This window comes from Triticum dicoccoides, chromosome 6B, assembly GCF_002162155.2.
Source record: "Triticum dicoccoides isolate Atlit2015 ecotype Zavitan chromosome 6B, WEW_v2.0, whole genome shotgun sequence".
NCBI classification, from domain to species: Eukaryota; Viridiplantae; Streptophyta; class Magnoliopsida; order Poales; family Poaceae; genus Triticum; species Triticum dicoccoides.
The window spans coordinates 60,981,580-60,999,855 of record NC_041391.1 but is presented as its reverse complement, the minus strand read 5'-3'; the positions used below and the strand labels follow the sequence as shown (position 1 = coordinate 60,999,855).

The 18,276-nt window shown below is 49.0% G+C and overlaps 1 protein-coding gene and 1 non-coding gene across 2 annotated transcripts; one reads left to right on the top strand and one right to left on the bottom strand.

Annotated features, from left to right (window-relative positions):
* The first annotated feature begins 420 nt into the window (after positions 1–420).
* On the top strand, positions 421–493 carry TRNAR-ACG. Its single transcript has one exon. It is a non-coding gene; the product is annotated as a tRNA-Arg (tRNA).
* Positions 494–4,011: 3,518 nt separating this feature from the next.
* LOC119320735 (probable rhamnogalacturonate lyase C) lies at positions 4,012–8,011 on the bottom strand. Its single transcript, XM_037594696.1, has 8 exons — positions 7,898–8,011; positions 7,674–7,795; positions 6,310–6,369; positions 6,069–6,185; positions 5,519–5,978; positions 5,077–5,436; positions 4,574–4,989; positions 4,012–4,489 (listed from the first exon to the last, which is right to left on the bottom strand). Exons 1-8 carry the CDS (start codon positions 8,009–8,011, stop codon positions 4,012–4,014), a joined length of 2,127 nt encoding a protein of 708 aa, XP_037450593.1.
* Between the last annotated feature and the right edge of the window lie 10,265 nt (positions 8,012–18,276).

The following is an 18,276-nucleotide window of genomic DNA, read 5'->3' as shown; positions in this document are numbered from 1 at the left end:
AAAATTATAATGCTAAAATTCATCTGAAAAAAAATATAGTGCTAAGATTCTAAAAAACAAAGAAATCCAGTATCTTGTTTCCGTGAACACCAGATGCTTGACTACTATGGCCACACGTTCATAGTACGTGCACATGCTGCAGAAGGATAAAGATGTGAAATGGAAACAGCAGTGAAACGATCGTTCAGTTTGTGACCACAGTTTATTATACCTGGTCAGATCCATCTTGACGTGGCCTTGTCGCGGCCATGGCATCAGCCGTGTACCAACAGGAGCAGCTGCATTTTGAGGTTACAGTTGGTTCGTTGTAATGTCAGGTCTGATTGCCAAGTGATCACACAGATGCCCCCACTAATCCGCATGGTGACTCAGTCACTGGTGTCTAATGGAGTAAGGTTAACATTTTACTTCATTCATTAGGACTCCGTGGCCCAATGGATAAGGCGCTGGTCTACGAAACCAGAAATTCTGGGTTCGATCCCCAGCGGAGTCGTTCTCTTTTTTCCTTAAGAGCTATTTTTGGGTCATAAGAAGCTTTGCCTTATCAAATAATCATTTAGTAAACACATATATACGGTGGGTCTGTATTCTTTTGTCATCAGATTGTTGTCAACAAGTGTTCTTGTGATGTCGTTGATGTTTAGCTGAAAGGAGTCTGCAAATGTGCTTTTAATTATCTTGGTGATAGAAAATGTATTAGTTACTTCTTGCGGTCTATTTAAATTTGATATTTTAGTGTGTGGTCTTCCCATCTTTGTAACTATTTTTGGCACTATTGAACTTAATCCTTTAGACTATAGGCTCGATGGCATGCAAGTTAAATTGAGAACCTATGCCTTCATAATATCGCATATTCATTGTTTATATGAAGTATTGCTTCCCCGCCATGTGTGAAATAGAGGGTGTGGGCCTATGGGGTCTTGTGCCATCCTTATTGGGCTAGAGACATTATGTTTTTCTTCGTCGTTAACCATGACTATTCTTTCCAAAAAAAATCCCCACACTAGGCGTCGACCGTTGTTGCCAACTAGTCGTTCTCTTTTTTCCTTAAGAGCTATTTTTGGGTCATAAGAAGCTTTGCCTTATCAAATAATCATTTAGTAAACACATATATATGGTGGGTCTGTATTCTTTTTTCATCAGATTGTTGTCAACAAGTGTTCATATGAAGTATGCATGGGAGCGACAGTAACTTGCCTGGCACACTTTCAGATGGCAGCATTGATTCATTTCCGTAAGGTCGTTTTCAGCACATGTCTTCTTTTGATTTATTTTTCCTTTGGTCTTGTGATGTCGTTGATGTTTAGCTGAAAGGAGTCTGCAAATGTGCTTTTAATTATCTTGGTGATAGAAAATGTATTAGTTACTTCTCGCGGTCTATTTAAATTTGATATTTTAGTGTGTGGTCTTCCCATCTTTGTAACTATTTTTGGCACTATTGAACTTAATCCTTTAGACTATAGGCTCGATGGCATGCAAGTTCAATTGAGAACCTATGCCTTCATAATATCGCATATTCATTGTTTATATGAAGTATTGCTTCCCCGCCATGTTGAAATAGAGGGTGTGGGCCTATGGGGTCTTGTGCCATCCTTATTGGGCTAGAGACATTATGTTTTTCTTCGTCGTTAACCATGACTATTCTTTCCAAACTTTTTCCCCACACTAGGCGTCGACCGTTGTTGCCAACTCCTACAGTCTCATGCCGTTGCGACAAGCCGACTAATGCCATCTTACATGCCCTGCAGCCTCTCGAAGCTATTGCAAGTCCACATGAGGAGACGATGTCTGCTACAAACTCGGGAGATAAGCCACCACATGGGGCAGTGTTGCAATTTGCAAGACAGTTGGCACCCATGAAACAGTGTTGCAAGCAGTCGACGGACTGCAAAGGTGGACGACGATGTTGCAAGGGTAATGGCTTGCGCTCCACATGTCCATGCTACAATGGGCGAGACGATGTGTTGCAAAGACATCATACAAGGGTGGCAGGACGCCTGTTGATCTAAGCAGTGAGGCAAGCTATTGCGACGATGGTCGGCACTACTGCAAGTGGGACATGGTTCTCGGAGCGAGGCGCCTGAGCTGTAAGAGACACCAACGATGCTGCAAAGCTCAACGCCCGTGGTGCAAGCTAATCACCGGAGTGGAACAGTGCCGGAGGCTCATGGTTTCCTTGCGCGAGAGGGAGGAGGCGATGGAGTTGTAGGGCGCAAGCGTAGGGCAAGGCGAGCTCCCTACCGTTGTTTCGTGGTATGCGAGGGAGGAGGGAGGAGGGACGAGCTAGGGATCAATCGAATGGCTCGTGTTCCTCGCACCACACAACTGTCTCAGGTCGGTTGGCTGACCGCTAGCGCTGGTCTAAACATTTTGCTTTCCATTTCGTTGTAGTATTATTATTGGGCGACAAAAAACAAAAGGGAAGAGGAAAGACGCAAAGTCTCTTTTACCGGAACCGGTACGTACCGGCAAAGGATCCATCTTACACCTCGGACTTTAAGATTCATGCAATGAAAATAAAATCCATTCACATTTGGAGATACAGACGGAATACACAGCTAATTCAACTGACATGCACATACTTTTGTCATGAAAAGTACTACTGAAGGATGCTTTCACACAGAATAGTACAACACTAGTTGCATGCACATGTCGTCCTTGTCTCTCTCTCTCCAAACAAAAAGCTTGCCTTTTATTTTCAATCTAGCATTTTGAATTGCTCAAAACTTTCAAACCGAATTTTTGTTTTGGAAACTTTTTATATATTTGTATTTAGGTCAACAAGATCTTTAAATCAAGACCAATTTGGATATATTTTGACTAGTTTGAATTTTCAATTATATTTCAATTCTAGTTATGTTTTTCAAAGGAGTGAAATAAGTTTTTGAAAATGAGTGAAATAAGTTTTTGAAAATGAGTAAAATATGTTTTTTCAAAGGAGTGAAATAAGTTTTTGAAAATGAGTGGGGTTGGTCTCACGTTTTTTTGAAAATGAGTGAAACCAATTATTTCAAATGATCAAAATATGTGTTTTGAAATGACTGAAATAAATATTTTGAAATGAGTGAAATAAACAAGCTAAATCATTTTTTAAGAAATGAGTGAAATTTGTTTATTAGAAATGAGTGAAATATGTTGCAAGAATTTTAAACTCGTTCGAAATGTATTCAAATAATAAGTTTCACATCTCAATTGAGTGAACACTGTCTTTGAATTGAAAGGAGTGAAATCCGTTTTTTGAAATGAGTGAAACCAATTATTTCAAATGATTGAAATATGTGTTTTGAAATGACTGAAGTACGTATTTTGAAATGAGTGAAATAAACAATAAATCAATTTTTAAGAAATGATGTAAATATGTTGCAACAATTTTAAACTCATTCGAAATATATTCAAATAACAAGTTTCACATCTCAATTTGGTGAACACTGTCTTTGAATTGAACATAGTGAAATCCGTTTTTTGAAATGAGTGAAACCAATTTTGTCAAATGATTGAAATATGTGTTTTGGATGACTAAAATAAGTATTTTGAAATGAGTGAAATAAACAAGTTAAATTATTTTTTAAGAAATGAGTGTTTTTATTACAAATGAGTGAAATATGTTGTAAGAATTTTGAACTCGTTCAAAATGTATTCAAGTTTGCTCTTATTTTAAAGATCACGTTGTCGGGAATTCAAATATGTAAAAATATTTCAAAATGAAATTTTTATTCAAAAGATACCAATGAATTAATATCTTCCAAGATAAATAAAATGTTTGCCTTTTCCGTGTGTGGAATGGTCCGACAACATGCATGCATGGTTAGGCATAAAAGATGCACTCAGTTGGGTCTGACATTGATTTGACCTAATGGATGAGATACTAGCCAAATACAACACTATACCATTGAATAGTTGGCCCACACAAAGTTAGCTGGAAGCATTTGATTGGTTGGGACTTCACCGGTACTAGCTCGCAGCACCGGTAAAAAAAACTTAGCCGAGAGGAAAGATCCATGGACTTCTGTATCACTTGCTTAGCAGAAATATCAATGTTGGTAGCACGACAAGCCCATATAGCAAACCGAGAGGCAAGATTTTGCCTAGACCAGCACTACTTGTGACTCCAGAATCCCAACCGGACGGCCCTTCCAGCCGGACGTAATCGTACATGACCCCCAGGAACACGCTGAACGCCCTCGCCTGCGTGACGCTGATGGTGTTCTCCCCTTGCACGAGCAGGCGCCCATCGATCGGGAACTCGAAGCTCCACCACCTGCCGTGCTCGCCGTGCCGCGCGATCGCGTTGTCGTCGCCGAACTCGGGCGTCACGAACACTCCCCCGGCCGACCCCTTCCCCGTCGCCCCGTTCACCTGCACCTTCAGCTTGGACATGTGCGCCGCCGCGAGGGCCATGCGCAGCGTGTAGGTGCCACCGGCGGCGACGCGGGGCAGGTCGAACCGGATCCGCCGCGTCGTCGGCGCGTTCTCGCCGTTGCCACTCTTCCTGCACCGTCACAAGTTAACGACTGTTTTGTCTGGTACAGAGGGAACGTGTCAGCTCAGGGTTCAGTTAGGCATCAATGGGCACCTTGTGACATGCGCGAAGAACCAGTCTTCGGAGGGGTTGCTCACGCCTATGGTGAAGACGGGGTCGCCCGTGGGGTACAGCTCGGCGTACCGCTCCCACAGCCCGTACTGCCTGTACTTGTCCCTGGCGACGAAGAGCTTGCTGAGGTACCTGGGGTTGGGATCAGGGACGAAGAACTCGGCGGCGCTCCGGTCTGGCACGCCGATCTCCCACAGCGTCGGCCCCGATCGCGGCGGCTCGAACACGAGGTCGCCGAGGGCAATGGCGACGCCGGGCACCACCGTTACCGGATCCGTGCGCATGTAGTCGCCGAGGACCCCGGGGACCCAGGCGTAGAGGTTGTACTCTCCTGCCCGGACGTTGCCGATGGCGAAGCTGCCGCCGGTCGCCGACGCCCTCGTCCAGAACTGGTAACCCTGAATCCATGGCAAGTCGTCAACAAGGATGAGCATATCCAAAAATTTCTCATCGAATTTCGGTGGGTTCTTTGCGTGCCTATGTACCTTGCTCTCCGGCGCCCAGGAGCCGGGCTGTCCCCGAGCGGCGAGGCCGACGTAGGCCAGCCGGGCGGGCACGTCCTCGCCGCCGCTCGTGTACCTGTCTCTGACCAGCAAGCGACCGGTGACCGAGCCCCTCTCGCCTGCCTTGTGGAAGTCCGGCGACTCCGGGAAGCTGTACGGCCATTTGCTCGCCTCGACCTCCGCCTGCGCCTTGGCGTCCGCCCAGAGCTCGTGGAAGCCTCCCCTCTCTGGCCGGTTGGAGTTGAGGTAGATGAACACCGGCCCCATGACCTTCTTCCAGTGCTCGCCGGCCTCGATCTTCGCCACCATATCGTTCCCGATGTAATGAGTCCCCATGAACATCTGCCATTTCACATGATGACATGAACCAGGTGGATACGTTTGTGTCTTCCTGGAACACAAGAAAGAAAGAACGCGCACTCACAGTCAAGGAGGTGGGGCCGATGTGGGAGGTGAGCTCGCGCTTGAGGGGGCCGCCGCTCTTGAACTCGTTGCTGGGGGTGACCACCCAGAACCCCACGGTCACCGGGCCGCCGCCGCCGCCGCCACCACCGGCACCGGCGATCCATCCGTGGACGCGGTTGTCCTTGTTGTCCATCGAGTACTGGTACTTGTCGTCCACCTCCCCAGCAAACTGCGTCTCCGACGGGTGCACGAGCAGCACGGCCTCCTTGTACGCGAGCGGCACGGCCCGGGGCGCGTCCCGGTCCGCCGCCCCTGGCATGAACCTCTGGATCCCGTCTGAGACGGCCATGTAGTTGAACGTCGTGGGGTCGAGCTTGAAGACGAGCCGGGCCTCGGAGACGTCGACGGCCGGCCAGCCGCCAGCGTGCTCGAAGATGGCGTAGCAGTAGAACCCGGAGCCGCCTCTCAGCATCACCAGCCTGAGCATGATTCATGCATGATGGGCATCAAGATCCACTTCGAAATCAAGACGTCCATGAAGAACTGGGATGATGGAGTGGTGCGCGCACCTCTTGTCGACGTTGAGCGGGACGCTGTTGAGGCGTGATGGGTCGTAGGTTCTCATGAAGGAGAGCTCCACTTGCTCCTCACTCGCAGATACCACCCTGAACTCTGTACCGTCCAACCTGGAAGCGCAAATTCAAATGGGATTCCATTAAGCAAGGTGTTCATTTTTATCTCGGAAAAAAAGAAACAAGGTGTAAAATTTGCCTGCAAAGCTACTAGCACTGAGGAACTGAGGATATGTACATGTCGTTCATGCCCGTGGGATATCCCGATCCTGGAAAGTTCCAAACTACATCCCAGTACCTGCAAAATTTCAGATACAAAATTACGATTCAAATTACCACGAATTATATAACTACACATACACACTTAGATAGTGGTAAGAACATCTCTAACAAATCCCACAAAAGCGGTCAAACCTTCACATTTATGGTACAGGTTAAAAAAAACACGGAATAGATCCTGTAAAATAGCATATCCCATAATTTTTTACAGGTTCCCATGTATTAGAGCACCCATCCGTCATATATGGAGGATTCAAGCCGTTTTTTGCGGATCCGGTAAAACCGGTCAACGCCGGAGCAGGGGGCCTGGTGACGCCGCACATGAGCAGCGAGCAGGCGGAGGAGCTCGGCAACGGCCGGCCAGAGCATCGCTGGAGCACGTGGCGGGCTGGAGCGTCGGCAGAGCATCGCCAGAGCAAGCGGGCCGGAGCAGCGCTGTTCTGGCCGGCCGGAGTTCAAATTCATCCATGCGTGTGTACCAGGGAAGAAGAAGCGTGAGGAGAAAAGAAAGAAAAAAACTTTTATGGTATGAGTTTACATGATCTGTCTCGTCCGATGCCTCACGGTACCGTAAATTCGTTTTACGAGATTTTAACAGGTGATGTTTTTACGAAATATGTTAGAGATCCTCTAATTCGTTAGAGAACCCACGCCGCTTTTTCTAGGACAGCATAGCAAAGGCGTCCTCCCAAGTCCCTGTGGCAGAGAGGACAATTGCGGCAAGGTCTCCGCCACATGGAGCTCTAAAAAATGTCTACTATATATTTCACATATCTAAAATGATATTATTACAACAATGAAAAGTGTTCAAGAATATTAAAATATTCACAAGTTTTCAAGAAGAAGGTCACAACTTTTAAAACAATTATGATTTTTTTTAAATGGTCACGAGTGTAATAAAATATTGGTGATTTTTAAAAAAATGTTTGAATGTAAGCCATATGGCTTTTAGAAAATCTTGAGTTTTGAAAACAATCAGGCAAAACGTGTTAGAAAATATAAAAAAGTGTCTACAGACTTATGAAAAAGTTAAAAAATGTTTGTGGATATAAAACAATCAGTAAAAACGTGTTAGAGAATATAAAAAGTGTTTACCGACTGACGAAAAAGTTCAAAAATGTTCGTGGTTATTTTTAAAAAATGTTGATCAAATTTTAAGAAGTGTTCATCAAATTTTGAAAGTGTTCCATTAGTTTAAAAAAATCCATGAATATTTTAATAATATTCATAAATTTTAAAAGAAGTTCATGAATTTAGCAAAATGTTCATGTACTTAAAAATAAGGAAAAATAAACATTAAAAATCAAGACATAACAGACATACCCGCCTGATATCTCATTGTTGTTGAAGTAGAGGAGGTTAGTGTCGTCGACATAACGGACGCCGATGATCTGGCCCTGCGGCTTGGACACCGCCACCTGCACAATACCGTTGTCCACCACCACCTGTTGTAACATGCAAACCATTACATTATGTCACAATATCTGCATACGAAAAAATTGTAGGAGTACTACATTTCCAATGACCTCAAAGAACTGTGCGCGCACCTGGTGCTGATCTTCCTGCAGCTTAACGCCGGCGCTTAGGGTCCCTGGAGCGGCCGCGCGCGCCACGGGCAACAGCTGCGACGCCGCCGCAATGACAGAGAGCAGGAACGCCATGACCGCCCACGTCGACATGCCGTGCATGCGTCGCTGCCGGAGCGAAAGAACGAGGTCGACCTCTTGCTGCAATGAAGCTTGTCGTGGACGGATCCTTGATGCATATATAAGATCATCTCTAATTCCCTAACGTAGGAGAAAAGCGATTCGAAGCTCTCTTGGAGCCGGTGGAATTACCCCGACCAGATTCTATGCGTCGGAACGAAGAAGCGAACTTAGCAGCTTGCTTCGCTTCCAATGACTTTGCGCCGACACGCAACCAAGCGGGAGAGGGAGACGATTATTTTGACCGTGCAAAAGCATTGGCACCATGTATGGGGGAAATGGATGCTTGCACCAAAGGATTTTCACAGTATAGAAACGTTCGCTAAAGTTTTCATGAAAAACTAGACTTGAGTTCTAAACTCATGAAATAATTCTTCGGAAGTTCTCCTAATACTTTTTAAAATCAGTAACATTTTTTCTTTTTGAAACTCCATTTCTTTTCTTTACATCTCCAAATGTTTGTTCGCAACGATTCTGTGTTTTGTCGTGTAGAATTCAGCACGGCTGGTCCCTCCGCCCTCAGCATGCAAAGGAAGGCTTTCGCCTTCGTGACCCTCACCGGTGTTGGATCCATCGTCCGGACATTTCGTGGCTGAGGACTGGAAGCACGGAGGCGCTGCAGCGCGTGGCCGCACCCTTGGAGGTTTTGGTTCGCTTGGCCTTGGCCAGAGCCGTGGAATTATCCATGGTCTGGGTCAGCAGGACGGCAAGGATGGCTTCCACTGGGCCCTCGGGCCGGGGAGCCGATGACCTGTCTCCTGCAGTGAAATCGAACCAGCCCTGGGAGTACAAAATTTTTGTTAAAAATTAGGGTCGGGGAATACGTCAGAAGCTAAAGTAAGGGTGAGTCCTCGGACCTTGCCCGAGGTGCGCTTCACCCGATAGCCGATGAGGGTGTTATTTTCGGGAATTGTGTAAGGTTGAACCAACTTGCAAGGCCGAAACTAAAGATTGAGAGAGGCTTAGAGGGACCGACGAGCATCCTCGGTTTGAAGACCGGTTCAGTGCCTACTGATAGAGTCCTGGATTAGGGTGTGCTCAGTGTGTCGATTACCGGTCCTTTGGCTGGGCTGAGGACCCCCCCCCCCCCGGCTCATCAACTAGTGGACCTCGCTCATCTCGGCCAAGTACGGCAAGAAGGAATGACCAAAAGACTTGGCGCACACTCCAAAGTTTAGGGGTAGTATCCGACACGGTTGCCCCAAGATACAACCGATTTATGTGTAACCCTAGCCAACCCCGGTATCTGTATAAACCGAGGTGCATGGACCGTAGAGGGAGGAACTCATTCACATGCGATATGACGGTAGATCACCTGTATTTTTTACCCATCCACAATAATACAATCAAAGCAGGAGTAGGGTATTATCTCTTTGAGAGAGCCCGAACCTGAGTAAACACCGTCTCCTATTACTACCGTGCCAAGGCTACCAGATCGGGGGCCCTACCCGAGATCCGCCATATTTAGCGCTGACGTGTATTGCTTGATGAAACTATGGTGGCTGGTGAACATTTTTGGATGATATGTTTTGCATGTAAGGCTACGATGGTTGGTGCATATTTTGGATGTTATGTTTCATATGCATATTTTGGACGGTATGTTTTCACCATAATGCCATTTTCTAAAAAAGAATGTTGTATATGGTTAAAAAATTGCCCACACTCATTCTTAGATCAGGTTGACAATGGGGATTACCCAGGCAGGTATTGGACTCGTCCCATCCCCGTCCCCGCGACAGTCATTCCATCCCCGTTCCCATCCCCATACCCGCCCATGGGGATAACAAGTTTCCCATCCCCATCCTCGTTGGGTTTTCTATCCCCATGGGGAAGCCCATACATGCAATCAACAACAACCATCAGTACCATTTGTGTAGAAAAAACAACATTTCAACATAATAAACAATATGTTGTGGCTAGATTAGCCATTTCTTTGGGATTTTTTGGCCAAAGGGACGGGATTGGTAGAGATTTGGGTAGGTATGGTTGAATTACCCGCGTCCACCTTTTTTTAGGGCCCACATGTTAAGGCATTCATGGGTAAGGTAGGTAATGGGTATAGGTAATGTTATCCCATCTTCATCGCAATCTTGTGCGCTGGGTAAGATATTTGACCCATCAGTTTTCTCGTGGGCCCAAAAAACTACAGTGATGGATATAAGCGCAATTAAGTTCCGGAGAGTTAGAAGCTCGACCCCCGTGGGACGTCGCTTTCACTTAGGCCTCGTAGGGAATACTGGGAATTGCTCTCGTGTTTAATTTTTTTGATCCCAAAACTCAGGAGCTTCTATTTAGCGCTTAAGGTGCCAAGATGCTTCTATAGCATACGCTGGACAACGGCCATTTAAGTTCGCCCAACCGCTACTCAAACCGCCTCTTGACTCGTTTGTGCTTTTTGTGTGCTCGTTCCTCTGTTGCATGGGCGCCAGGGAAAAAATATTAGTTTTCGTGTTACTTGTTTAAAAGTTGGTGAAACAATAAAAAGTTCATGTTTTCTAAGGTACTCATAAAAAATTGTAAATTCATGAATTCTGAAAATGTTTGTAGTTTTGAAAATGTTTGCAGCTCTGAGGAATGTTTGCGAAATTTAAGAAGTCCCTAAGTTTTCAAAATGTTCATATTTTTAATATAAAAACACATGCACGCACGCGCACACACACATCAGCAAACCTTTTTGCTTTGATATGGGTCCGTGCTCTGCATGGATGGGTCTAGGTGGAGGTCGAGAGCGAGAGTTGGTGTCACACTATGGCACTGCATTGTAACTACACTACTAACGTAGCCTTCGTTTGGAAGTCACCTTCTCAGCCAGAACTCAAAATAAGTTCGGGTAAACAGTAAAATCAAAAAATAAAAATAAAAAAGAATGTAAATTTGTTTTGTGACAGACATTAACAAATGTTCTAAGAGCTTGAAATATTTCATCATGAAATCATTGTGGGAGTTGTTGCAAAAAAACAGTGCTCCAAAATGCTTTTGAAAGTAGCATTTTCAGAGTACTTTTTTTGCAAATCCCTTCAGAAATGTGATTCATAATAAAAATTTGCAACCTCTTAGGACATTTGACAATGTTTGTTACAAAAAAATAATCAGATTTTTTATTTTTTGTTTACTATTCACATGAGCTCATTTGAGCTCTGATCGAGAAACTCCACTCCCCTTCGTCTGGGCTATTCTTGGATTTGATGCCTCAAGATACTTGAATCTCAAACAAATACCCATACTTCTTACATCCGATTCTCAGGAATCAATTATAATAGTTGAACTAGCATGCAACCTAAGCCTGAAGCAGTGATTGTTGATTCTCAAGCCGCAACTTACCCAAGTTCTCCGTGTTATTACACCAGAAGTTCCAGTATGCCACCCCGCTCCCTCGGTTTTCTCCATCGACATGTTCACCTCCCCCACGTTATTTCTCTCTCCCCTCTCTCCTTTTGTGTGTGAGAGAGATAGAGGCGATGCATGACTCTTTCTAGGTTTCTGACGCGACTCACCACGTCTGTCGCCCGTGCTGGCTCTAAAGCGGGCAGATCCGAGTGCACGTCTCCCTGTACTTCAGCCATCGAGCTCCCTGCGTCTCCCCGACGTCTCCCTACATCTCATGTCACACCTAACCTGTGGTCAGTGTGCTCTAGAGCTGGCTGGTGGGCCCAGCCAGCTGGCCAGCCAAGTGGCATGCGTGTGTGGTGTTAAAAAGGGGCCGCCTATGGCCGTGGGTGTTATGTGTATGTTGACAATTTTCTGTACTCAATCCTTCCTCTGCAATCCAATCCTCCTTCCTCTCCGAGCCATCCTCTCCCCTCCCCTCGCTCGATCTAGATCCCTCTCTCGCTCCCTAGGGTGTTACAACTGGTATTCAGAGCCTTAAATCCGCCGAAAATTTTCCTTCCTCAATTGGGAGTCGGTAACATCCACCGCGCCGGTGTGGTTTGCTCCGGTGAGCCGCACAAAATCCGTCGCGGGGTTCGACGCCCTTTCGAGCAAGACAACGGCGCCTTCCAAGGCATCGGCGGAGACACGACAAGTTCTGGCCGCCATGGACGAGGGGCACACCAACATCACCAAGATGCTGGAGACGCTGCTCGCCAGAATCGACGACCAGAAAGTGGCGCACGAGAAACAGATCGAGCTCCAGGCGCCTTCAATGCCCAGATCTCGCAGGAGATGCGCGGCCTCTCGCGGCAGCTCGATTTGACCCAGGCGGACATCGACCTCACGCGCAAGACGGTGGAAGGTTCGGCCTCCCCAACAGCCTCGGTCACCACGCATCTTCACCCGCACGCGCAACCGCAACAGCAACCCCCACCGCCCCCTCCTCCTCCATCGTCCCCGCACCCGTGCCAGATCCGGCGCAGCCGTTGTCGTCGCACGCGCGTCTGGGCGACCACCGTCCACCTCTCCTACCGGTGCCGTCGCAGGGCGAATTCGTCGCCGCGACGACCGCGTCCCCGCCGGGCTACCATACCAACGAGTATCACAAACCTCCGAAGCACAATTTTCCCAAGTTCGACGGCACGGTGCCATACTTGTGGCTGGATCGTTGCCTCGCATACTTCGAGCTCTACAAGGTGGCCGCCCATCACTGGGTCGCCACCGCGGCGCTCTACATCAATGGCCAAGCCGTGCACTGGCTCCAAGCGTTCCGCCAAACGCATCGCAACATCACATGGGGCGTCTTCACTGCGGCGGTCCTGGAGGAGTTCGGCGTCGACGAGTTTGAGGTGGTGATGCACAAGCTGCTGCAACTCCGCCAAACAGGCACCGTCGCCGACTACTGCGCCGCATTCGACGAACAGATGTACCACTTGCTCGCTCTTGATCCGTTGATCAACACCAAGTTCTTCGTGACGCAGTTCCTCCTCGGCCTGAAGGACGAGCTGCGTGCGCCGGTGCGACTCCAGGCACCCTCAAGTATCACGCGCGCCACGGTGCTCGCGCGCATCCAAGAGGAAGAACTGGGCACGAACCGTGCGCGCCCCCGCGTCACACCCGCAGGCCGACCACCGCCAATAGCAACTGCAGCGGCACTTCCACACCGCACAGTGGCCGCACCGGTTCGCGTCCAAGGCGACGAGTACGCCCGGGAGCGACAGCTGTGCGATTTCCGTCGTGCAAACAACCTCTGTTTCAAGTGTCGGGATCGCTACTCCAAAGAGCATGGATGCGCCCAGCCCGTGCAACTGCTCACTATCAACGTCGGTGATCATGGTGAGGTCCTCTCGGACGACACCATCCATGCCCTGCAGCTGCTCGACGAACCAGGCCCGGTGGCGCAACACCCTGCTCCGGCCGTGGACGCGCCAGAGTGCTGTCTCCTCTCCTCGCACGCGCTCGACGACACGGATTCCACGACCACGATCAGGTTGCGCGCCCTCGTCGGGAACCAGGTCATGCTCCTGCTGCTCGATTCGGGCAGTACTCACAGCTTCGTCAACAAAGCGTTTGTTGATCGCCTCGGCCTCGCCACAGAAGAAATGCTGGCGACAGAGGTGCACGTGGCCAACGGCGACAAGCTCACCTGCACGTGCATGGTGCCCGGCCTCAAGTGGTGGATGCAGGGCCACACCTTCTAAACGCCCATGCGTGAGCTGGAGATTGGAGCGTATGATGGCATTCTGGGGATGGACTGGCTCGCCCAAAACAGCCCGATGACGCGCCACTGGCAGGACAAGTGGGTGAAGTTCCAGCACGGCGGTGAAGAGGTTACTCTGCGCGGCGTTTCCCCCAAGCCGGCTACCACGCTCAAGGCCGTCGGGTCAGAGGAGCTGCGCAAGATGATCACCGGAAACGATGTCTGGGCCATGGCCATGGTGGACACATGCGGCCTCGCATCGCGTCCGGCTCGCAAATGTGCAAGTCAATCCCCGCTCGCAGACCTGCTCGAGGAATTCGCTGACTGTTCGCAACACCGCATGGGCTCCCTCCTCATCGCCAGTACGACCACGCCGTCACGCTGGTGGAGGGCGCGGTCCCCGTGAACATGCGCCCGTACTGTTACTCACCATTACAGAAGGACAAGATCGAGCGCCTGGTCAAGGAGATGCTGGACTCGGGTGTGATCACGCACATCGTCAGTCCCTACGCCGTGCCGGTGCTGCTCGTGAAGAAGAAGGACGACACCTGGCGATTCCGCGTCGACTATCGCCGGCTCAATGATGCCACCATTAAGAACAAGTTCCCTCTGCCCATCATTGACAAGCTCCTCGACGAATTGGCCGGTGCCGCGGTGTTCTCCAAGCCGGACTTGCGCGTTGGTTACCACTAGATCAGGATGCGCGAGGAGGACGAACCTAAGACGGCATTCAAGACGCACCACGAGCACTTTTAGTTCAGACTAATGCCGTTCGGCCTCACGAACGCGCCAGCCACATTTCAGTGCCTGATGAACACCGTTTTCGGTAAGTATGTCCGCAAGTTTGTCCTCATCTTTCTGGATGACATTCTTGTTTTCAGCGAGACCATGGAGGAGCACCTGGAGCATCTGCGCATCGTCTTCGAGCTGCTCCGCGCGCACTAGCTCTACATCAAGGAATCCAAGTGCACTTTCGCTGCCAACCACATCGACTACCTCAGCCACGTGATCTCGAAGGAGGGTGTGGCCACGGACAAGGAGAAGATGCAGGCCATGGAGCAGTGGCCGACGCTGACGAACGCCACGGAGCTGCGCGGCTTTCTCGGCCTCACGGGCTACTACAGAAAGTTCGTGCCGCACTACGACATCATCGTGAAGCCGTTCATGCAGCTACTCACCAAGAAAGGATTCTCCTGGCCCTACGGGCGTGGGCGCAGTGCTCGCGCAAGACGGGCACCCCGTGGCGTACTTCAGCAAGGCATTAGGCATGCGCATTCAGAAGCTCTCCACCTATGAGAAGGAGTTCCTCGCCGTGATGATGGCCGTCGACAAGTGGCGCCAATACTTGCAGCACGGCCCCTTTGACATCATCACAGATCACAAGTCAGTCTGCAACCTCAGCGAACAACACCTGGAGACAGAGCTCCAGCGCAAGGCCATGGCGAAACTGGTGGGGCTGCAATTTCGCTTCCAGTACAGAAGGGGACCGCACAACGGCGCCGCCGACGCACTCTCACGCATGGGCAAGCAATTCGAGCTGGCCGCGCTCTTCGCGTGCCAGCCAGCCTGGGTGCAGGAGGTGGCCAATTTCTACGTCACCGTCGCCGACGCCCAAGAACGGCTACAACTACTGGCGCTGCACAGTCCGGATGATCAAGGCTACAAGCTCTACCCGACATCATCCGGCGCCAAGGTCGCCTCTAGATTGGGGCCAATTCGGCTTTGTGCACCAAGCTCATCACCGCGCTGCATTGCAGTGCGGTGGGCAGCCACTCCGGCTCTACCGCCACCTACCAGCGCGTGCGAAAACACTTCGACTGTCGGGGCCTCAAGCGCGACATCGCCAATTTCGTGCAGCGGTGCACGGTGTGCCAGCAGGCCAAACACGAACACGTCAAGCCGGCGGGTCTCCTGGCCCCGCTGCCCATTCCAGCCGCGCCCTGGGAGGACCTGACCATAGACTTTGTCGAAGGCTTGCCGCGCTCGGAGGGGTGCGACATGATCATAGTGGTCGTCGACCGCTTGACCAAATTCGCCCATTTTGTTCCCCTTCGCCATCCCTTCAACGCCCAGCAGGTGGCGCGTGGTGAAGCTGCACGGCATCCCTGCGTCCATCGTCTCCGACCGCGACAAAATCTTCACAAGCCACCTATGGCGCGAGCTGCTCGCTGGCGCAGGCATCAAGCTGCTCTACTCGATGGCATATCACCCCCAAACAGACAGCCAGAGCGAGCGGGTGAACCAGTGCATGGAAATGTACCTCCGTTGCACAGTTCACGACTCACCACACAAATGGCGCAGGTGGCTGTCGATGGCAGAGTTCTGGTACAATTCGACCTTCCATGTGTCGCTCAAAGGCACTCCCTTCAAGGCTCTCTACGGCAAGGAAGCAAACCTCGGCGCAATGGCGTCCTGGGCGGAGTCGGCGCCGGCCGACGAGGAGATGGACTAGGCGGCGCACACTGTGCACATTCGCGCCCAGTTGTAGCGCGCCCAGTGCCGGTTCAAGAAAAATGCCGACCGCAACCGCACCGAGCGCCACTTCCACAAGGGTGAACAGGTGCTGCTCAAGCTTCAGCCTTACGCTCAACGCTCGGTGCGCCAAGCTCGCCTTCAAGTACTTTGGCCCCTACAAGATCATCGAGAAGATCGGTGCGCTCGCGTACAAGCTCGACCTGCCGCCAGAGAGCCAAATCCACCCCGTCTTCCACGTTTTGCAGCTGAAGCCCTTCACCCCCGACTTCACACCGGTGTACGGCGAGCTGCCCAAGGTGCCGGACCTCTCCGTCGACGACCTCACACCTACGCACATTTTGGACAGGCGCATGATGAAGCATGGCGACGCGCCAGTGGTGCAGCTCAAGGTGCAGTGGGGCACCGGCGACTCCGTGCCGACGACGTGGGAGGACTACGACGTGCTCCGCCACCGTTTTCCGTCAGCGCAGCTCTGGGCGGAGGCAGAGGACGACGACGACACTGAAGAAGAAGAGGTCGTGTCTTAAGGAGGGAGGAATGTCACACCTAACCTATGGTCAGTGTGCTCTAGAGCTGGCTGGTGGGCCCCGCCAGCTGGCCAACCAAGTGGCGTGCGTGTGTGGTGTTAAAAAGGGGCCTCCTGTGGCCGTGGGTATTATGTGTGTGTTGACAATTCTCTGTACTCAATCCTTCCTCTGCAATCCAATCCTCCTTCTTCCTCTCCAAGCCATCCTCTCCCCTCCCCTCGCTCGATCTAGATCCCTCTCTCGCTCCCTGGGGTGTTACATCTCACTAGAGTTCCACCTTCGCAGCCCCAAGCATGACCTGCGAGCATATTAGGACGAGGTAAGAGTTTTCTGTCTCTCCAAATATGTATTCTTGGAGATCGGCGCATTCAAATTTTGATACCTGTGTTGTGTGTATGGACATTCAAAAAATATATTGATTCAAAAAATATATATATTCATTTGTTTATTTTAAAATCCGATGCACATATGTTGTACTCCCTCCGTAAACTAATATAAGAGCGTTTAGAACACTAATATAATACTCCCTCCGTCCAAAAATACTTGCCATCAAAATGGATAAAAAGAGATGTATGTAGAACTAAAATACGTCTAGATACATCCCCTTTTATCCATTTTGATGACAAGTATTTTCCGAACAGAGGGAGTATTGTTCTAAACGCTCTTAGATTAGTTTACATAGGGAGTATTTGTTTTTATCTACTTGATTCTGTTATTGAACATGGATTTTGAAAAATGTTTGTGATTTAGAAAAAAATGTTTGCAAACATAAGTTTTTAAAGTGCATATTTTCATAAAATGAACCAAAAAAGGGAAAAAATCAGACAAAACCCGAGTGACAGTACACGTGAAAGCTATCGGATTCAGCTGTTAACGGGCTCGAAGCCGCTCCAAAGCCCTGAACACGTCCAGGTCAATTCGGGCAAAAACACACATGTACGTCCTGAGGCTGGTCGTAATGGTAGTATCTCTACTCCTAATTGACGAACTGGTTAAATAGTCCCCCCACTTTCAATCGGTTTATTTTCAACCGGTTTTTCTTCGTCCCACCTCCCACCAGCCCCTTCCACCGGTTTTTCTCTTTTCTCGTCTGACCGGCAATACCCAACGTATTTATGGTAATCAATCATAATTAATCCACGTATAGTAATAAATCAATCCAGATATGGTAAGGTCATAACTCAGGAAATTTTGAATATGGCAATTATATGGTAATAAATTTAAATTACCACAAAGGCTATCAATCCAGATATGGTAAGGCCATAACTCGGGAAATATCGAATATGGTAATAAATTTAAATTACCACCAGGTATGGTAAGGCTATCCACGTATAGTAATAAATCATAATTAATCCACATATAGTAATAAATCAATCTAGGTATGGTAAGGTCATAACTCAGGAAATTTTGAATATGGTAATAAATTTAAATTACCCCAAAGGCTATCAATCCAGGTATGGTAAGGCCATAAATCGGGAAATATCGAATATGGTAATAAATTTAAATTACCCCAAAGGCTATCAATCCAGGTATGGTAAGGCCATAATTCGGGAAATATCGAATATGGTAATAAATTTAAATTACCACTAGGTATGGTAAGGCTATCCACGTATAGTAATAAATCATATAGTAATAAATCATAATTA